The sequence below is a fragment of the Rhinatrema bivittatum genome, chromosome 2 (assembly GCF_901001135.1).
Source record: "Rhinatrema bivittatum chromosome 2, aRhiBiv1.1, whole genome shotgun sequence".
Taxonomy (NCBI): Eukaryota; Metazoa; Chordata; class Amphibia; order Gymnophiona; family Rhinatrematidae; genus Rhinatrema; species Rhinatrema bivittatum.
In genome coordinates, this window is record NC_042616.1 from 213,763,005 (window position 1) to 213,785,430 (window position 22,426).

Genomic DNA, 22,426 nt, shown 5'->3' on the forward strand with positions numbered 1-22,426 from the left:
ATACATATATACACAGAGAGAGAGAGGAAGTAAATATAAGAACCCAGGCAATGCGAATATGTATAAGGTGCTCACTAACTATAGCAAAGAGAATCCCACAAGGAAAAGCAAAGCACTGATATACAGAATAATTATACAATATTACAAATTTAAAACTTAATTTTATTAATAACTTTCATAATTATACATAAAATGAATGAGCTGCTATTGAAATTCATTAACAAGTATACATCGAATAATATGCAATAAAAATTCCCTGACTAAAAGAGCTAGAACTTTACTCAGTCCAATATGCGATACAAAAGTGTGACGAACTTGATACAAATTACCAGATACAACTTACTACAAAAACCAGACACATTTACCACACATTCGGGCCAATACAGTAAAAGGCGCGGGAGAGCCGGTGCTCCGAGGCGAGCGCCCGCTCTCCCGACGCGCACCCAGGCTACTCTCCTGGGCGTGCGATTTTCTATTCAAATGAGGGCCCGTGGTAATGAGGCGCTAGGGACACTAGGGTGTCCTTAGCGCCTCGTTATTGGCAGAAGCGGCGGCTGTCAGCGGGTTTGACAGCTGACGCTTAATTTTACCGGCGACGGTTGTCAAACCCGCTGACAGCCACGGGTTCAGAAAACAGACATTGGCAAAATTGAGCGTCCGTCTTCCAACCCGTGAGCCGCGGGCTGATTTTTCTTTTTTTTACTATTTTTTTCTTTTTGGGGCCTCCGACTTAATATCGCTATGATATTAAGTCGGAAGGTGTACAGAAAAGCAGATTTTTCTGCTTTTCCCAGTAGACTGTGGCTGACAATTTTTCACTCGATGCATGTATCTAGTTTCATTTTATGCATACCATACTTGATTTAACTTTACTTTTCATGTAGAAATGATACTTAAAATCAGAAATATATAGAAACCCCATCTGAACTACAATAATCCATCCAAACATCAGTACCCTAGTGTGAATTAAAAATGAGTAGAAATATCCACCGTCAAGTGGCCAATGTGTTTCTAAGTGAGTCAGTGCATAAACTCATTTAGCATCATGAAACCACACATCAACACAGGCCTTAATCTGAGCTTCTGAATGAATGCACATTGAATAAGGTCAAATATATTTATTTTTAAACACTCTAGCAGGCAAGCCTTGTGTGAGCTTCCATTGCACCGAATATAGTATTGCCACTGCTGAGTGAGCTGTCTGCAAGGCTTAGCTCCCTTTGGAAGCCTTTTCCACCACAGATGTTTCGTGCCCAGCAAAGCATAACTTCCATAAACAGTCAATTCACAGGCCAATAAATATACATTTGTACATTAAGAATGCTGCAGAGTTCTTAAATAGAGCCAGAACAGGGCTGTGTATTCTCTATTCCTCTGGCCCTTTTCTGAAGAAATTCCTATGTTGTTTTTTTTTTTTTTTCAAATAATAAACCTCCAACACAGCATAAAGAGAAACCCTGTGCCCAGTATCCCGTATCCTGACTTGGTGGTTCTCGGTGTAGATGACCTTAGGTATCTAACAAGAATAATAAGACAAGAGTTTTAGCTGTCCTTATCCCTCGTTACTTGCTGATTGCAATTGCGCAGGCATCAGTTATGGAAATAATAGGAGTTGAAGCCAAAGAAAGTGTGCCTCCTCCCAGAATGAATGTTCTCATTCAGGTTTTTAGTTTTATCGGGAAATGCTTGATGAAGACGTCTGTGCGCCTCTGATTTGGAATAGAGGGCTCGGCGTGGAAGGGGTGTTGTACGAGGCCGAGGAGCCTGAGCCGTGCCAGCAGATACTTCCATCGGCAGTGGCACCGTCGGCACACCCTGCCCCTTCTCTGCATTCCAAGGGTGATGGACTTTCTCTGGCTTTGAAATGTTACTTTCTTGGCTGCTTTTGGCCTCCAGTAATGTTGGAGACCGAGGTCTTGCTGTTAGCTGCCTCTTGTACAAAGCATCTGTTAGCTCTGTGTCTGTGATTTTTCGAAAATCAGGTGCTTTTTGCCCTTTACTATCCCTCATTTGATCAAGATACTGGCCAGGTAATGGAGGCTGACCCTGAATCTGTAAGTGGTCCCATCTAGATGCATTATCTTCACAATAAGGTCCCTGTTCACCATCCTTTCTTTTCTTCTCTTTACCTTGGCTACTCTGGTGTGCCAATGTGTTGTCGCTGCTTTGAATTGCGTTTTGCGGAAACCCTGTCAAGGAATAGTCACCTTTCTGTTTCTGAACTCCCAGGGGATGCTCTCCCTGAAGCAGGTGGGCATTACTTCCTTCCAGCAGATGTTTTTCTTTCTGTAAAATATAGATGGTGAAAGTTTCATGATAAAGATCTATTTTCAATCTTGCAAAAAGACTTTCTGACAAGTACTTAGTACTGTAAACTTCAGATTAGTTCTTTTGCTGCACATAGACTAATGACTTATTTTTCATAATTCATAAATACAGTTCATAGTACCTCTTCAGTTTTAATAAAGGTAGGGGGCCAGAATTTCTTTTTATAACTTAAATTGAAACCATTCCTCACTTGCCTTACTGTAAAAACATAAGTTATTTCCCTTTCATCACCTGAGAACAATTATACATTGAAAAGAGAGAGAGAAATCTTCAGAGGCAAATAGTGTCACACACATCACAGGAGGGGGTACAAAAAAGAATGCTAATTGCATTTTTGACATAGTACTTAAGTAAATTACAGAAGATAAAGATCAAAATGACCCATTCAGACCAGTTGAGCTTAGGGTAGATGCACATTTAAATTTCCATATGCAACCAACACCAACTTCAACCTCTCCGTACTCCTCCCCTTACAGTTATGTCTTTTACATAACCTCTAAACCAGTGGTTCTCAACCTTTTTTTCCGTTATGACACACCTGACACTTTGCACAATACATTTAACAGCTGTATTAAAAAAAAATCCTAGATGTTATTTTATTGTTGAAAATGCTGCAGGGGAAAGATAACATATTCTTTCATTTTAGTAACTGCTCGTAAAATATCATAATGAAATTTTATTTTTTTCACAAAAATTTAAATCTTATAAGCCTTCTGTGCAGAACCATGTCAAAGGCCTTGCTGAAATCCAAGTATACTATGTCTAGCATGCTTTCCTTTGATCCAGCTCTCTGGTCACCCAATCAAAGAAATTAATCAGATTCCATCTGATAAGATTTACATCTGGTAAAACAATACTGGCTCAGATCTTGCAATCCATTAGATTTCAAAAATTGCACTATCCTCTGTTTTAGCAGTGATTGATTTCATTAGTTTGCTCACCACAGAGGTCAGACTAACTGGCCTATAGTTCCCAGCCTCCTTCTTACTTCCACTTTTATGATTAGGAACCACATCCATCCTTTTCTAGTTCTCCGGAATTACTCAAGATTGTAAAGAAGCATTGAAAAGGTGAGCCAGCAGAGCTGCCAGGACATCTCTAAGTTCCTTTAGTACCCTCGGATGTATCCCATCTGGCCCCATCGCCTTACCTACTTTAAGTTTATGAACACACTGTTCTGAAAATCGACTGAGTTTTATCTCACTTCCAATCTTATTTGTTTGTTTTATGTGATCCTGTTCTAGGCCCTTCCACAGTGAACACCAAACAGAAATATTTGTTAAGCAATTTTGCTTTTTCTTCATCAACCTCTACATATTCCTCTCCATCACCTTTGAGTTTCACAATGCCACATTTGCACTTCCTTCTATCACTAACATATCTAAAATAAAAGCCTGGTCTCCTCATTTTACCATATTTGCTATTTTCTTCTATTTGAAGTTTTGCATTGCTGACTGTTGCGCCAGAGGTGGACCCTTGGACCGAGGTGGGGTTGACGCTACCCTTAGGAAGAATCCTATGGGTCCCCACCGTCGGCAGGTGGAGTGGGCTGACTGATGGAGGCCGGCTGGAGCTTCGCCAATACCGGCCCTCGTTCCCCCGCGGGTTGAGTCTTTGGGTACCGGGGCTGGCTGGAGTTAGGTGGGCCTCCGTATGTAGTCATCGATGTGAAGATGGAGAGGTCAGCCCAGAGGCAGCAACAGCAAAGCTAAAGAGTCTGTACTGGATGAGGCGGAGTCCCGGAGACCCGGGCGCCAATAACAACCAAAGTCTGACAGGGGGCGCCCGAGCAAGAACAGACCCAAGCCTGAAAGGCCAAGTCCAGGATGAAGATAGTAGAGGCATCGTAGAACAAGTTGGAGTCAGGGCTGGCGGCAATCAAGGAGCGGTGGCAAGGCAAGGCTGAGGTCAAATCCAGGAAAGAAGCAGTAGCGTAGTTAGACGAAGCGGAGGTCTGGACTAGGAGATAATCAGTAGCGTGGTCGGGCAAAGCAGAGGTCTGGTCCAGGAGAAGATCAGTGGCGTGATCAGGCAAAGCAGAGGTCGGGTCCAGGAGATCAGTCCATAGGAAAAGCTGGATCAGGAAACACAGGAACGGAGAAGATGAAACCAGGAACAGGAACTCAAAGGGAACAGGAACCAGGAACACGAAGGAAATCACCAGGAGGCAACGAAGTACACGACCAGTGTGGAGACCTGTTGCAAAGGCGACTAACAGGAGCTGAGCCCGGCCTGTTGCTTTGATACTGTTCTTTATATATAATCCCTCTTTTCCTTCCTACCCAGTCCTTCCTAAATGGATTGTAGCCGGAAATAACTTTATCCCAGTCATGGTTATTCCAGCAGACAGCTCCCTGCTTTCTGCTCTAGCTTCTCCCCTGCTAAGTAGCATGAAGGGAATAGGAGGAGGATGGGGTGTAAGCCTGAAGCAGACAGAGCACAAAGGGGCCGATGCAATACAGTATAGAGATGTGAATCGTATGCCCGATCGTCTTAACGATCGGGTTCGGCTAGAGGGGGAAAAAATCTGATCATGGGTGATGTGGGTGATGTGAATCGGAAATGGTTCAGATTCACATCGTTATTTTTTTTGTAGTGAGGCCCGACCCTTTAAAATTAACCCCTTACCTTCCCCCACCCTCCCGAACCCCCCCAAAACTTTTTACGATTACCTGGTGGTCCAGTGGGGGCGCGGGGACCCCACTCTCGGGCCATCGGTGCTATTTTAGCTGCCACTCAAAAATGGCGCTGATGGCCCGATAAAAAAAAACCCCACCCGACCCTTTAAAAACGACCCCTTAGCTTCCCCCACCCTCCCGAGCCCCCCAAAACATACCTGTGGTCTAGTGGTGGTCCCGGGAGCGATCTCCCGTTCTCAGGCCGTCGGCTGCCACTCATAAAGATGGCACCGATGGCCCTTTGCCCTTACCATATGACAGGGTATCCGTGCCATTGGCCGGCTCCTGTCACATGGTAGGAGCACTGGATGGCCGGCGCCATCTTTACGACGGCGGCGGCCATCTTTAAAGATGGCGGCGGCCATCTTTACGACGGCGGCGGCCATCTTTAAAGATGGCGGCGGCCATCTTTAAAGACGGCGGTGGCCATCTTTACGATGGCGGCAGCCAACTCGCCGCTCAGCATAGGTTAATGCGGCGAGTGGGAATGCAATACCACTACTTTTAAAGCCTTTGCTTTTAAAAGTACTTGATCAGAATACTGTTTTAAAAGCCTGCTGTATAATACTTCTCTGACTTTGCTACGCGATAGTTTTGAGATGATTTAAGCCAATTCAAGTAGCTTTTAAGCCCCTGAGGCAGCTCTTTGAGCGAAACTCGGCCAGAGTCGGACAAGCTTCAATAAAATCCTGTTTTACACCGATCCATCCACCTGTGTTCATTGCTGACAGCCACCTTGGATCGATTACCGGTTTGTTTTCTTGGACTATTACTGAAATGACAACATAACTTGAATTTTTTTTATATGGTGAGTAGTAAGAAGAAACATCCCAGTTCAGCCTAATCAGCCATTTCAGAGATTACCTTCAACAAATATAATATGAATTTACTTTAATTAATAAATGCAGATATTTCGTGCACCTTTTTTTGTAGTCTATCACCAAAAATCACAGATGTCAGTGTGACATGCAACACATTTGTATTACATATCTATATACACACACATTCACAAAGTATAGAGTATGAGGGGGAGAGTGCACACATACACACACACACAGAGCTCCTCCACCAGATATGTACACACATCCAATTCATCCCTAATTTCACTTACACCAGCCCCTTAACAAACACCCACATCCTCTCACCCCCCCCCCCCCCACACACACACACACAGGAGGGAGGGGGAGTCTGTAGAGATTGTAAGGGAGAGAGTATCTATCCACAAATACACACACTCTCATTCTCACTTTCCCACAACACACACACACACACACACATACAAACCACCTACGCACACACACATGAGGAAGGAGGAGGGAAATGAGTGCAGTTGGGGAGAGAGAGATGCACATGCGTGCACACACACACCCGCACAGGGGAGGAGAAGGAGGGAGAATGAGTGGAAAATGAGGTGGGCCCACCTCTTCACACTCTCTTCTTGAAATCACTTGCATACACATCCACCACTCATAGCCACAACACATATATACCATTCCCACACAGGTGAGGAAGAGAGGAGTAGTGGGAGAACATAGAGATTGCATCAGAGGTGGACCCTTGGGCCGAGGTGGGGTTGATGCAACCCAAAGGTAAGGACCTATGGGTCCCCACCGTCGGCATGTGGAGTGGGCTGATAGGCAGAGGCCGCTGGAGCTTCACTTATACCAGCCCTCATTCCCCGCGGGTTGAGCCTTTGGGCCGGGGCCGGCAGGACTTAGGTGGGCCTCTGTGTAGAGTTGCAGGAGAAGTTGGTTCAGCCCAAAGACAGCAGACGAGAGATGGTGCAGTCCTACTCTGGTCTAGATAATGTCCTGGAAACTCGGGCACCAATGGAACGAAGGCAGACAGAGGGTGCTCGAGCAAAGGTAGGCCGAAGCCTGATGAATCCACGTCCAGGGAGTAGGCAAAAGAGGCGTCCAATGGCAGGCTTGATTCAGGACTGGCGGCGATCCAATGGTAGTGGCAAGCAAGGCTGAGGGCTGATCATGGAGATAGTCAAGAGCGTAGTCAAGCAAAGCTGAGGTCTGATCACAGAGATAATAGCGTAGTCGGATGAAGTGAAGGTCAGGGTCTGGAGATAGGCAGTACGTAGTCAGGCGAAGCAGAGGTCTGAGTCTGGAGATAGGCTGTAGTGTAGTCAGGCGAAGCAGAGGTCTGAGTCTGGAGATAGGCTGTAGCGTAGTCAGGCGAAGCAGAGTCAAAGTCCGTGAAGTCAATACGAAGCATAAGCAGGGCAGGAACGAGGAAACAGGAACCAGGAACAACGAGGATCAGGATCGCAGGGAAGAGACGAATCTCTTAGGAGCAACAAGTACTCGACCAGTGAGGAGACCTGTTGCAAAGGCAATGCTATGGAGCGGAGCCTGAGCTTAAATACTGTGAATAGTTTGACGTCATCATCTAGGGCTACAGCCAGGTTCCCGCTGTGGTCCGTACTTAAGGATCAGCGCTGCGCGCGCGTGCACCTAGGGAGGGGCAGAGCCGGAGGTACCGGGGGAGGGCCAAGGACAGAGTTGGCGGCCCACCACCGCCAACTAGGAGAAACCAGAGGCTGGAGTCCCTGTGGAAAGGTGAGGGGCCGTGCCGCGGGTCTGCCACGGATGGCACACATAACAAAAAGTGCCCCCAAAGACACACACACCATTCACCATTCTCTTCCACCTCCTTTTTACAGCAGTCAACTCTAGTCTCATCCTACCTATCTCATCCTTAGCTCCTTCCTCGCAACTTATAAAACTGAAGGATTTGCTGTTTTCAGCCCTACATGTATATAATCCCTTCCTCTTACACCTTTCTCTCTTCTTCCCCCACTTAAACTCAAACCCTCCCCTTCCTTTGCCCACGCCACTATCCTCCCCTGACTCTTTTATAAATTGTATATAAATTGTAATATTAATCTCTCTCCTTTTAACATTATCCCTATATACCTATTTATATTTTATAAATTGTTTTTTGTTAATGCATTTAACCGTTTTATAATGTAAAGTTGTTTCTCAGTTGTTTTCTTACTGTTTTATGTAAAACGCAATTGCGGATTTTGTTCTATGTACACCGACGTGATATCTCTGATGAGCGGCGGTATATAAAAACCAATAAATAAATAAATAAATAAATTCACAATCCACACCAACCCAACAAGATATACCACCTACATGCACCTCATCCATCACCATATAAAGCATCCCCACCACCTACAACCACCTCACCTTCACACACCCTCTACAAACTTTCTGACCTACACCCTTCCCCACTGAACACTCCCCCACACACCCAGACAACTAACCACATTCCTCCACCCCCAACAGAGCAAGTGCAGACACCAATCATGTACACATCCAGCTGATACAATCATAAGACCTGCTTTTTGACATTGCCATGCAATTATCACTTTATCTTTTTTGAGGGTTCCTTAACATCAACGCACACTTAGTCAAGGAGGAAGAAAAGGAGAATTCTATAGCTCTCTTCCTGCCTTTCTTTTCATTAAAGTCACTTGCCCTATCCAGCTTGCTTTTCCCATGTAGGCATGAACATGGAATCTAGAGCAGAGAGTACACTTTCAGGGTTGGTGAGCAATGTGAGTAGGAGCACAACCTTAAGTCTATATGCGTGCCTATATATATATATATATATAGAGAGAGAGAGAGAGAGAGAGAGACACATGTACGTTTATAATTTAAAAGTGCAGTATGATGTCCAATTATGTGATTTTACAGTTTTGGGAAGGATAGTGGTGGGCACATTATGACTGTGTCAAAATCTCAGGCAGGAGCTATGGGTCTGAAAGTTAATTGGGGGTGGGGGCACAAAGATGAAAGTACACCTATGGTAGTCATTTTCAAACCTGTTCTAGGGGACATCCAGACAGCCAAGTTTTAAGGATATCTGTAATGAATAAAATTATGTGGGATTGTTGGGCCTCTCCGCGTGGCCTGTGGAGAGACACCACTACCCGCACTATGCCCCTCCCTAGGCGCACTAGCGCGCAGCGCTGATCCAACATTGCTCTAAGCTTCAACGGCAAGAGGTAATGTGGAAAAAAGGATTTCCATTCACAAAAAAAGCGGGGAGTAGCTTGCTTGCTATGGCGGTTACTACCCCAAACCAAATAAGCCTGATATCTTCATTTTCAATGTATATCCAGCATAGCTCTCTGCTTCAACAGCAGGGGAGAAAGTCTGATACTTCACTTTCAATGCATATCCAGCATAGCTCTCTGCTTCAACGGCAAGGGAGAAACACTGATACTTCACTTGTTACGGCGGTTACTACCCCAAACCTAATAAGCCTGATACTTTACTTTCAATGCATATCCAGCATAGCTTTCTGCTTCAACAGCAGAGGAGAAAGACTGATACTTCACGCATATCCAGCATAGTTCTCTGCTTCAACGACAGGGGAGAAAGTCTGATATTTCAATTTCAATGCATATCCAGCATAGCTCTCTGCTTCAATGGCAGGGGAGAATGAAGAAAAGTGGATTTATATACAGACAACAACCAACAAGGACTGAATTACATAGCCTGGGTAAACAAATAAGCATGGGTATAGCTTGCTTATTGCGGCGGTTACTACCCTTAACTAATTAAGCTAGATATTTCACTAAGATGCTGTTCCAACACTGCTCTCTACATTAATGTTGGGGGTGGAAGGGAAATAGAACCAAAAGGTTACTAAGGGCCAAGAGTAACAGATAAGTATGAAAAAAAAAAAAGAGTGTGAAAGCTTGCTGGGCAGACTGGATGGGCCGTTTGGTCTTCTTCTGCTGTCATTTCTGTTTCTATGTTTCATTTCATTTCATTTCTATGTATCTTGGGACCTGTGAGCACATTCTGGCTCATAGTCCCCATGCTGATTTTATTTTAAATTTCTGCAATTATTGCCACTGCACAAAGATCTAGAGTAGCGTGTCCCAAGGAGTGCAGGAGGGAGGGGAAAGAGAGAAAGGGGAAGAGGGTGACTGGGGGAGGCAAAGAAGAGATTGATGCTGGGCAGGAAATTGAGGAAGTAGAAAGAGGGTGCTGTTACTGCTGGACAGGAGGTTGTGAGGGAAATGATTTTTCTGTTGCTGAGCAGGTGGTTGAGAGAGCGAGAGAGAGAGATGATGCTGCTGGACAGTGGGTTGAGGAGGAGAAAGGAGGAGAAAGGAGGGAAGCTGCAAGGCAAGAAATGAGTAGTAGAGAGAGTGATGCTGTTAGATCAGGAGAGGAGGGGGAGAAATAGGAGGATGCAGGACAAAGGGTGAAGTAGGAGAGAAAGAGGAGGATGCAGGGGAAGAGAAAGGGGGATACTGGGCATGTGGTATGGTAAAGAAAGAGATAACTGGGCAGTAAGGGGAAAAAGAAGGGGTGCTTTGCTGGAGCTGCTGCCACCACCACCACAGGGACATCCAAAGAAGAAACACTGTGCTGGAGCAGCCATTGATAAGTCAAGGGGTAGGGGAATTCTGAGTATCTGCCTTGGGTGTAAGAAAGGCTAGTCCTTGCACCGGATTGGATTGCTCCATCCAGCTCTCATTCCATCAAATCCAATCAGGTCTCAGTGCCCTCAAGGCTGTTTGTGACACTATTCTGGATATGGCTAACCCCAGGGTTCAGGGGAATTGGAAGGGGAGCAGTTTAAATGATCAAATAAAAAGGCTTTGCAGTAAAACCTTTAACTGATACAGCATCATCAGTAATACTCAGTGTGTGTGTGTGAAATATTTCAGAGGGCACAGAAGTTACAGCTTTCTTTCTTTTTTCTTTTCTTTTTTTTATATATTTCAATTTAAAAATGCTTTTAAGTCTACCATAACAAACATGCTATTTACTTCTGAGGTCCTTACTAGTGATGTAATAAAGCTTTACCATAAAGACAGTGATTCAAACAATCAGAATGTACTTTAAGTACTATACACTGAGATCTGAACCAATGTCCAGCTCTGTAACCTTAAATTCTTGTATCATCTTTTTTTTTTTGCATCAAGACAGCTGCTACTCACGTGATAATACTGATGTTCTCCTGGCCAATTTAAGGCTGATGTCGGGTATCCTATAGGAATGCAGGTAACTTCATGCCTATACGGATCTCCTAAATGTTCCAGAAAAAAAACAACAACCTGATTTTGGTTAAACAATTCACAAATTAAAAGAGGTCTTATTCTTTCTTTTTTTCTTATTAGTAAACTTCAAGTGAAAGTAATTCAAAAGTTTAAATTTTGGGGAAAATATTTCAATTAATTTGCACCTGGATTTAAATAAGGGCAGCCAAGAATAGGTGAGAACCAGATAGTGACAGATGGTTTAATGGAACAAAGTCAGCATGGCTTTACCCAGGGCAAGTCTTGCCTCACAAATCTGCTTCATTTTTTTGAAGGAGTTAATAAACATGTGGATAAAGGTGAACTGGTAGATATAGTATACTTGGATTTTCAGAAGGCATTTGACAAAGTTCCTCATGAGAGGCTTCTAGGAAAAGTAAAAAGTCATGGGATAGGTGGCGATGTCCTTTCGTGGATTGCAAACTGGCTAAAAGACAGGAAACAGAGAGTAGGATTAAATGGGCAATTTTCTCAGTGGAAGGGAGTGGACAGTGGAGTGCCTCAGGGATCTGTATTGGGACCCTTACTGTTCAATATATTTATAAATGATCTGGAAAGAAATACGACGAGTGAGATAATCAAATTTGCAGATGACACAAAATTGTGCAGAGTAGTTAAATCACAAGCAGATTGTGATAAATTGCAGGAAGACCTTGTGAGACTGGAAAATTGGGCATCCAAATGGCAGATGAAATTTAATGTGGATAAGTGCAAGGTGATGCATATAGGGAAAAATAACCCATGCTATAATTACACGATGTTGGGTTCCATATTAGGTGCTACAATGGAAGACCAGCCGGACCCCGTGTCCGGCCGGGCGGCGTAATGTGGGCGCAGGCTCACTTCAGAGGCGAGGCGCGTGTGGTTGGAGAGGGGGGGGGGGGGGGGGAAGGTGGAATAGACGGAGGTGAAAACAACGTGGGGACACAAGTAGGGCTGCAACGTGAAGTACGTGAAGGAGGGGGGAGGGGGGGACTGAAGGCGAGTGTCATAGAGTCGTGGAATGCAGTGATTGGCTTTAGGTGCAAGGGGGGGGGGGGCAGAAGGAGTAAGCGTGGAGAGCTGGGATAGGTGGGGAGAAAATTCAAACTGCTGGTTAAGCAGTTTTAGTAACGCGGGCTTCAGTCGGTAGCTGCGAGCGAGAGAGGGGCAGAAGGTTCGCGCGACCCTCCCACCCACCCTTAGTCCTAGGCGATTGTTGTTGGGGAATTGCAGTTTTGTTTGGGGGATTTGTCGCAGCGGGGGCGGTTGGTCCGAGCCATAACTGTTCAATTTTGTTGTTCAAGTTATTTGGATTTTGGTAAAGCCGACGGTGGTTGACAACTGAGGGCTGTTGTCAGGGTGTGGCTCCTTGCCGGATGAGGCGGGGGCCGCTTGGCCAGACTCCTTGCAAGTTGGAGGCGGGAGTACACCTGGGTTGGCTCCTTGCAGGAGAGTGTGGCGGGAGTCGGAACCTGGCGTGTTGGGGCCAAAGAGTGTAACAGAGAGGCTGGTTAGGCTATCCTGCCGGAAGGTGGCGGATAGTCTGGTGGGGGCTGGGCAATACCAAAGTCCTAGTTGTTGGTGTTAATGTGTGGATATAAGCTCGGACCACTGAATGATTAAAGCTGCGGCCTTGTTTTACCCACAATGAAATGTGTCTGTGATTATTGGATTGTAAGGGGGTGGTTGCGAGCGAGTGAGGTCCTGCATGCCCACATTACCCAAGAAAGAGATCTAGGTGTCATAGTGGATAACACATTGAAATCGTCGGTTCAGTGTGCTGCGGCAGTCAAAAAAGCAAACAGAATGTTGGGAATTATTAGAAAAGGAATGATGAATAAAACGGAAAATGTCATAATGCCTCTGTATCGCTCCATGGTGAGACCACACCTTGAATACTGTGTACAATTCTGGTCGCCGCATCTCAAAAAAGATATAATTGCGATGGAGAAGGTACAGAGAAGGGCTACCAAAATGATAAGGGGAATGGAACAACTCCCCTATGAGGAAAGACTAAAGAGGTTAGGACTTTTCAGCTTGGAGAAGAGACGACTGAGGGGGGATATGATAGAGGTGTTTAAAATCATGAGAGGTCTAGAACGGGTAGATGTGAATCGGTTATTTACTCTTTCGGATAGTAGAAGGACTAGGGGACACTCCATGAAGTTAGCATGGGGCACATTTAAAACTAATCGGAGAAAGTTCTTTTTTACTCAACGCACAATTAAACTCTGGAATTTGTTGCCAGAGAATGTGGTTCGTGCAGTTAGTATAGCTGTGTTTAAAAAAGGATTGGATAAGTTCTTGGAGGAGAAGTCCATTACCTGCTATTAAGTTCACTTAGAGAATAGCCACTGCCATTAGCAATGGTTACATGGAATAGACTTAGTTTTTGGGTACTTGCCAGGTTCTTATGGCCTGGATTGGCCACTGTTGGAAACAGGATGCTGGGCTTGATGGACCCTTGGTCTGACCCAGTATGGCATTTTCTTATGTTCTTATGTTCTTAAATAATGGGGCAAAATTTAATTTTGGATCTACTGACCGGAAAGTATCATTGTGTGCAAGCAACCCAGCAGTGAGGAGCCTTAGACTGTTGTGGGCTCATGTAAAATGTTTTCATTATTGTTTCAGTGAACAAGGAACTCACTTACCAGTGGTTAATTATGCAGATTATTTTCAAGTTTTGCCAAAGTAATTTAAACTTTATTTAAACAATGTCCAGGAAAACTGATAAACTTAACGGAGTGAATGAGGTGAGCTTATCAGCCCATGCCATTTTGAAAATGGAAACCGGAGGAATAGGTGCAAGTGGACATTGTTTCCGCCCTAGGAGGACACCCCCCGCATTATTAGGTAAGCTTGGGGGTCTTATGGAAGGACATATGGGATGGTGGGGGGGGGGGAAGATTTTGTTTGCATACTTTTTTAAAGGTCCAAAAGGGAGCTGGGCTTCTAGAAGCTCCACCTCTACCACACTTTTTGCCTTCCCTGAGGGACTTGGGCAAGGGATTGGGGTATATGGGGGAGGGTGTTTTCATTTTGGGAGGGTCTCTCATGCATGTCTCCTGAAAGGCCACATGCTTCTTTGAGTGAAGCTGTGCTCCTCCCCAGGCTGCCAAAAAAATAACTACACCTCTTTGGGGTGAAATTATTATTTTTTTAAAATAGGCTCATTAAGTCTTTTTCATACGCCCATTTTCACATATTCCCCCCCTATTGAACTCATGATTTTGCATCCCAGCAGCTCATTAGGAGGAGATTTAAATAAATTTTTGTGTGTAACAGCCGAGGTAATTTTCAAAAGGTTTTACGTACATAAAAGAGCTTTTGAAAATTGCTACTTTTATGCTTGTAACTTCTTTGAAAATTCAGTACATAGGGCTGAATTATCTTTTATACTCGTAAATGGGCTTTTGAAAATTTTATGATATATGCTACTTTATGCATGTAGCTCCTTTGACATTTATCTCCTATGTGTGAAATTATCACAATACCAAGCCTTTACAGTCTAATTTTAAAATGAGTGCTCATGCACCCATACACGCACGTATCGGTGCACGAGTGGAGATACGCTGGAATTTTAAATCATGTGTGAACATCTGAAAATACACCTACCATGTTTAAATATGCTCCTAATTTTAAGAGATTATTCGAGCAAACCTACTTTGTGTATTTTATAGGACTTTGCCAGCTTTTACACACATATGTAAGTGGATTTTAAAACATGCTTTTGCAAGGGACATTCCCAGTTTTTCCAATTAATCTGTTTGCCCATCAATCTCAAGGTCTTGTAGACCCCTATGGTTCTTCACCCTGCACGCCCCCCAGTTGACTCAGATCCTTGACTTTGTTGTGTAAGCCCTAAAACGTGAGATCTACAGACTTCATCCTTATTAGCAGCAGCAGTAAAGTTATATAGATAACAAGCCGAGATGCTCTGCGGCCTCGGATTTTAAAATACAGAGGTACGTGCATAAGTGTAGTCCCCACCCTGCAATGCTTCTGCCTCTGCCCCTCCCCTTTTCTGCTCCCTTATTTTTGGCAATTAATGACTTTTTAAAATCCACATTTCTTGTGACTTTTTTGCGTGAGCAACACTTTTAAAATTAACCTCTTAGGGCTTTGTACTTTGCTTGGTGTTTTGCAAAATTTTTACTGCATAATGCTGTTTGTTTTGTGAAAAAAAATTGGCTTTTTAGTACATTGATCTCATAGTAATCTATTTTCTATTATTTTTATTTTTTAATTATTCACCTCTTGTGGACCATTTTTGTGGGTGTCTTGAAATAGAATTGCTCTTCTCTGTCTGTGCCTTTGTAGTTTGTAATTTATTGTTAAATTTCTATATAGTGTCCTTATATAAGTGTAAAAAATCAGACTTCTTTAAATATGCACTTCTGAGTGACTGTGGATGATGGGGGAAAGCTGACAGTCATTCAGAAACACAAGATTAGGAATGATGTATCTTTGAAAAGTATTAAGAGAACAGAGAAATTAGGGCACCCAGGCAGAGAGGTTGCAAATGCCAAAGTGGACCAGGTGTCTTTATGTAAAGAGCAGAAAGATTCTGAATTACCATGGACAACTGATGAGTAGGTTGTTAATACAAACAAAAAACATACTGTTTCTCACAGGACAAGCAGGATGGTAGTCCTCACATATGGGTGACATCACAGGATGGAGCCCAATCACGGAACACTTTTTTGTCAAAGTTTCTAGAACTTTGACTGGCACCTACTGGGCATGCCCAGGATGGCACTAACCCTGCAACCAGCAGGGGTTTCAGTCTTCTTTTTTACGTGCAGCAGTAGCCACGTGGCTCTACAGAGATTCTTGACAGGAATTTTCCTCACGGAATTACTTCATAATTAATACCCCATAGGGGTCCCCCTATTCAATTTTTTACTTCTGCAGTGGTCTGGTAAGTTTCTTACCTGGTTACGGTCGATTCTTGTCGAGTTTGGCCCTCACGGCTTACTGGCCGTCGACCACACTGCGGCTAAATTTTTTTGAAAGGCCATGGCGTCGGGGTTCTGTTGATGCCTCGACTGTGCTCGCACAATGTCCATTACCGATCCTCACAAGGTCTGTGTAATGTGTTTAGGCAGCGAGCATGATGTCCTTACTTGCACCAAATATGCCCTTATGACCCCAAAAGGTCACAAGGCTAGAATGGATAAAATGGAACTTCTCTTTCGGTCATAAACCCAGACGCCGTCCATAGCATCGACATCGTCCAAGCCAACACCGTCTATGTTGCGCCAGCATCGTGCACCGACTGGTGTCCGACCAGCATCGATGACTCCATGGCCATCGACCTCCTCTGTTCCCCCTCAGGAAAAGGACTGAGGAGATCATTGGGAAAAGCATCAGCATCAACACCGTAGGTCTCAGACATCGACGCAGGCAAGCCGTCGATGTAGCCACCGTCTGAGCCGCTGTCAAAGAAAACCCGTCCAGAAAAGGCACCATCCCTATCTGGCTCAGGGTCACTGAGGCAACCTTCGCTGGGACCGGTGATAGGAGCCGCAATTCCACCTCCAACGGTTGTCCCTCCGGCTACGCCTCCGCCTCCTCCTCTGGCATCGGGATTCCACGCTCCAGGTTTCCGAGAGGAACTGGATCAGATGATTCAGGAGGCCATCAGTAGAGCGATGCAAGGCTTCAAGATTCCTCCGATGCCGGTGCCGATTCCTGAACTGGCTACTGAACCCATTTCTGTAGCGCTAGTATCGCTCCTGATGAGAATGGAAGTGCTGCTCACCGCTTTTCCTCCGATGGATCTGATGGCACCGATGAGCCCGGTGCCCTCCTCTCCGATTCCTCTTTCTTCAACAGAAGAAGCAGAAACACTGTTACTTCCTCCATCGGGAGTCCTACCAGTGCCTCTGCCATTGATGTGACCGATAGCATCTTTGCTACCATCGATGCCGCAGATTCGTCCATCAATGCCTCCGGTGCCTTTATTGGTGCCACCGGTGACTCCCTCGATGCCACCGGTGACTCCCTCGATGCCTTTGGTGCCTAGACCAGGACCTTCAGGGTTACCAACATTCCGTCCGTCTAAGGATCCTTGGGGTGCTGGAGATGATCCCTATGACACATGGACTGATGATTCATCCCAGGATACCGATGACTTACCATCAAACCCCTCTCCTACTGAAAGCAGGAAGCGTTATCCTCCAGAAGACTTGTCCTTCATTAATTTTGTGAAGGAAATGTCTGAATTGGTACCTTTTCAACTTCAGATGGAACAGGATGATAGACAGTAGATGATGGAGCTTCTGCAATTTTTAGATGCTCCTAAAGAAATGTTCTCTATCCCTATCCATGATGTCCTCTTGGATCTTCTGAAGAGAAATTGGGAACATCCTGGTTCGGTGGCACCAGTTAACCGAAAGGCAGACACTACATACCTAGTCCAGTCAACTCCAGGTTTCCAAAAAACCCAATTGGATCACCATTCAGTGGTTGTTGAGTCAGCCCAAAAGAAAGCCCGATGATCCAAGCCTCACTCTTCCTTCCCTCCAGGGAAGGAGCAAAAGTTCCTGGATGCCATAGGTCGGCGTGTCTTTCAGGGGTCAATGCTTATATCCCGCATTGTCCTCTTTAAACAAATACAGGACTTTGCTGTGTCCCTGCCTCAACAGTCTCAAGAGCAATTACATGCCCTGACTCAAAAGGGATTAGAAGCGAGCAAACATGAAATAAGATCAACATATGACATTTTTGACACTGCTTCCAGGGTATCAGCAACAGCTATTTCTGTGAGAAGGTGGGCCTGGCTAAAGTCTTCGGACCTATGACCTGAGGTCCAGGACAGACTATCCGATTTGCCTTGCACTGGTGACAATCTTTTTGGAGAACAGATACAACAAGCAGTGGCACAGCTCAAGGATCACATATAACACCCACAAACACACAAAGGTGTAGTCCAGTAACCTTATTTGTATCCAACAAATCAAAAACTATGGTTAAACTGGTATCTACTTACTAACATATCAATTAGCCATCAAGTTTTGTAGGCCTTTTAAAATCCGCCCCACAGGCTCTCACTCTCATATGATGGCTCCCACTCTCACATGCTCTCTCTCTCTCATGCAGGTTCCCATTCCCACATACACAATTTCTTACTCCTACATGCTTTCTCTCTCTCACTCCCCTCCCCCCCAGATAGGCTCCCATTCACATCCCTCCAAGCAGACTCCCATTTACACACACACAGCCAGGCAGGGTACCATTCACACACACACACAGACACATACATCCAGACTGGCTACCAGTCACCCCAGGCAGGCTACTATTCTCACACACACACACATACACACTCAAGCAGGCTCCCATTCATACACACACATCCAACCCCAGTCAGTCTACCATACAGACACACGCACACACCCAGGCAGGCTACCATTCAAATACACACACACACCCACACACACACACACCCACACACCCAGGCAGGCTACTATTCACGCGCACACACCTATCCCCCCAAGCAAGGTTCCATTCACACACTACCACCCCAAGGCAGGCTACCATTCACACACACCCACATACACACAAACAGACAAACACAAAACACAGGCAGGCTCCCCATTGGGAGCAAAAGGGGAAGCCTGTTCTACTGCTGCTCTTTGTGTGCCTGCCTGCAGTATTCTAAACTCGTGGGGCTGGCTCGTCCTCTATGCTGATCTTGCAATACTTGAGATCACCATAGAGCACTTACTGGCTGCATGTGTTTTGAATGCCACAGGGCTGACACACGTGGAAGACCAGGAGAACGGACGCTTTCCAGTGAGGGGTTTTTTTTTCTTTGACTGTTGGCCTCTCGGTCCTACTCCACTTCTCAGCCGCTGGTGGGATGTGGAGAACTGGCAGCCTCGCGGGCCTCTTCCTCTTCTTGGCCACTGGTAGGATGGGGTCCACCTGTGGCCTTGAGAGCCTCTTCCTCTTCTTGGCCACTTGTCCGCTGCGGTCCCGTCACAGGGCCTCTCTTCTTGGGCTGCCTGGCAACATTGATTGGGTGGGCCTGCTACTGCTCCCCAGCCTTTATTATCCCATCCATAGCACCTTGGCAAGTCAGAAGGGCAACTCGCTTCTGTTCTCACTCTTGGAGCTTTAAAAATAGCACAGAGGCCTGCAGGATGGTTCCAAAATGACATTACAATTCTATCTCATGCATATTCATTGTGGATATTCTGAAATCCTGACTGCTGGGGATCCTCCAAGACAGGTTTGGGAACCACTGATCTAGATCTTAAGGCTTATGCAAACATTGTAAGTTTTGTTATATCAGACCTGTAGAAATCATGTACATTTCAAATATATGGTGCCACTTCAAGGTTTAGTATATATATATTACAAGGAAAATGTGAAGATGTTATTCTTTGTGTGAAGATGTTATGCTTACTGCTCAGAGGCTGAGTGGAGTGGTCTTTTGTAACTAAAGAGTTGTAAAGAAACAGATTAGTCATAGAACCCATAACTTAGCAAGTGTAAGAATAAACTGGGCATCTAAGGGACAATTATTATGTATTATCTTTATTGCATACATAAACTGTATCATATGAAATATTAGAGATGTGCATTCGGTTTTCCCGAATTAGACAATTTCAACAAAATTGTCTAATTCAGCATGGTTCAGGGGCAACGAAAACCGAAAAGAATTTTTCTGAAATTTCGGAAAAATTCATATTTCGGGTTAATGCGCACAAATGGGCTTAGTACGCGCTAATCCAAAAATCTGGGGCTCACAAAAAAAAACAAAAAAACCTCCCAAACTGTGGGAAGAATGAAGTTTCCTGCAAGGGCCCGCAAACGAAGCCTGAAACGGAAAAAAACCAATGCACATCTCTAAAAAATATATTAAGTTACTCCATGTAACTGTTTTGGCTTACTAGGCATTATCACCATGACTTTGTGATGACATTGGTAACTGTAAGAAGTGCAGTGCTTTGCTGAGCAACTGGCTTGGTGCCATTTACTGCTCCAAAAGATTTCAGTACTGGGAAAGTGCATGAAGATTTAAAACCATAGAATGTTTATAATATTAGCAGAAAATGCCATTTGATCATTGCTAAAATGAAGATTTCATAAGATGTAAACTGTGCTTCTGAGCTCATGTATTTGGAATTATGGATTTGAAATTATTTTTAAGGATGTGTACAAGAAAAATTTCCTTTCTGTTTTAAGTTTTCATTTTGTTTTTGTTTTTTGTTTTTTTTAATTTGCAGGGAGGATAACTTTCAAAACTGCTCACATGTGCCCATTCACAAATTAATTAATTAATTAATTAATTTTTATTTATTTATAGACTTTTCTTTGCCGACATTCGTGAGGCACATCATACCGGCTTACATTGAACTGAAAGGAGGAAAATACAATGAACAGAATAACATGTCATAGTTAAACGCAAATGGTATAAGATATAAGTATCGTAAAAACATTCAGAGATTATATATACATAAAAGAACTAAATAGCTATGGAGGAAAAGGTAGAAAGAAAGAAAAGAGAAACTTTGTACACACTAAGAAAATTTTATCTTTAACAATGAGAAAGTGGTACAGGGGTTATGAAGTGCAGCAAAGTTCCAGGGGGGGAGGGGAGGGGCACAGATGGAAAAGGAGAAGAGCAAGGGGGGGAGGGCAGGTAGTGGAGATTCTTAGAAAGGTCCATTTATAGAGGTCCATTTAGGAGAAGTCTACGTATTGGTTGAGTCGGGGTATGCCTGCATGAAGAGCCATGTTTTGACTCCTTTTTTGAATTTGTTGAGTGATGGTTCTATTCGGTTGGTTCTATTCGGATGGTTCTATTCGGTTTGTTGAGTGATGGTTCTATATAGACAGTAACTTTGATTCTGGCGCATATGTGCGTGTGTTTGCTGGCTCATTTATTTATTTATTTATTTATTTATTTATTTATTTATGTGTTGAGTTTTATATACCGTCATTCGGTAGAGCCATCATAACGGTTTACAAAATATACATGCCATAGGAGAGGCCATTATTCGTGCACGTACCAGGAGATATATACGTGTACCCCGGCGGCTTTTAAAATCCACTCTGCGTGCGCGCCAGCCAGACATACTCGCGTATCTCCCGGTTGTGGCATACGCCAGGCTTTTAAAATTCACCTAATAGTACTGTATATGGGCCAATGACTTCATGCAAGGGATAAGTGGGGGCTGGTAGACCCTGATTTTGGTATATTTGTTTGGGCGGGGGGGGGGGGGGAGGGGAAGCAAAAGGGTGCAGAGAAGCTCTGACTTATTTCCAGGGGAGGTAGGGAGATGGAGGGGCGTGGGAGACTCTGGCTTAGGGGAGCCCAGTTATGTTAGACACATAGGGGTGGCTTGGGGAGGCTCCCTTTTTGGTTTGTTTTTGGTAACAAACTGAAAATATCCAAAGATTTTTGGATATTTTTTTGGTTCCATTAAGGATGAATCGAAAGTAGACATTTTTATTACAAAAAAACCCCATTTGTTTGAAACAGTTGCACCTCCCTAATGATGTTCATGGATGGTAGAAGAGGCAGGAATTGTTGGGTGAGCTATTTTTTTTTTTGGAGTGAAATGAAGTAGTTCGTAACTTCTTGAAGTGCTGTTTTCCTTGTAATTTCAAGAATGTGAAAAGGGGGGGAGGACAAAAATGCATAAAAAATACGTGTGTGTACCATATGAATGTGCAATGAAACTGTGAACTTTACATTTCTTGAAAGGAGCTGATGAAATTATGTAAATGGGAACATATTCTATGCAGTGGAGTCCCTTAAAAATCATCTGGTAGCCATATGATATTCTATTTGATTTCAGTAAGACTATCTGAGGCTGAGTGACCTCCACTCTGGGATGGAGAACACTATATTCTGTAAGTGGTGCTGGAAGAAACGTGTTATTCTTTGTCATCATGGCTGTGTTTCTCACATATAATATACAAACCCAATATTTCTTTCCATTTCCTGAGCTGGCTGTGGTTTGAGAAATGTACAGGCTTACCTCTGGCTTTTTTTAGGATGGTTGTAGGGTAACCTTTGGTCGGCGTGTGCACGGGAGGAGGTTGGGTGCTGTTTGGATTGTCGGGTGGCCTGAAGTCTGGGAACATGGCAAACCGTGAAATATGGGAACTGTAGGGATGCTCTGCCGGAAATGCCAGTTGGATTTGCTTCATACTGATTTAAGAGAGAAGCAAAAGCAAAGTTACAGGTTTCCCCCCTTATTCCTGTTACCAGCACATTCCATTCAAGGGAAGACTTCTTTTTCTAACATATATGCATGGAACGTAAGGGTCAACAGTGACCATAAGACCCATCTCATCTACCCATTTATCACTCCTTCATCTACCCTATTTGAGC

General features: G+C 44.3%; 1 protein-coding gene across 1 annotated transcript in view; it reads right to left on the minus strand.

Annotated features, from left to right (window-relative positions):
- Positions 1-764: 764 nt before the first annotated feature.
- The window catches only part of C2H7orf31 (chromosome 2 C7orf31 homolog), a 64,517-nt gene continuing 42,855 nt past the window's right edge, over positions 765-22,426 (minus strand). The window contains exons 5-7 of the mRNA XM_029589134.1: positions 22,071-22,243; positions 10,990-11,078; positions 765-2,286 (exon numbers count right to left, since the gene is read on the minus strand). Of these exons, the coding sequence (XP_029444994.1) occupies positions 1,591-2,286; positions 10,990-11,078; positions 22,071-22,243 (958 nt within the window). The 3' untranslated portion in view covers positions 765-1,590. The remainder of the gene's footprint in view (positions 2,287-10,989; positions 11,079-22,070; positions 22,244-22,426) is intronic.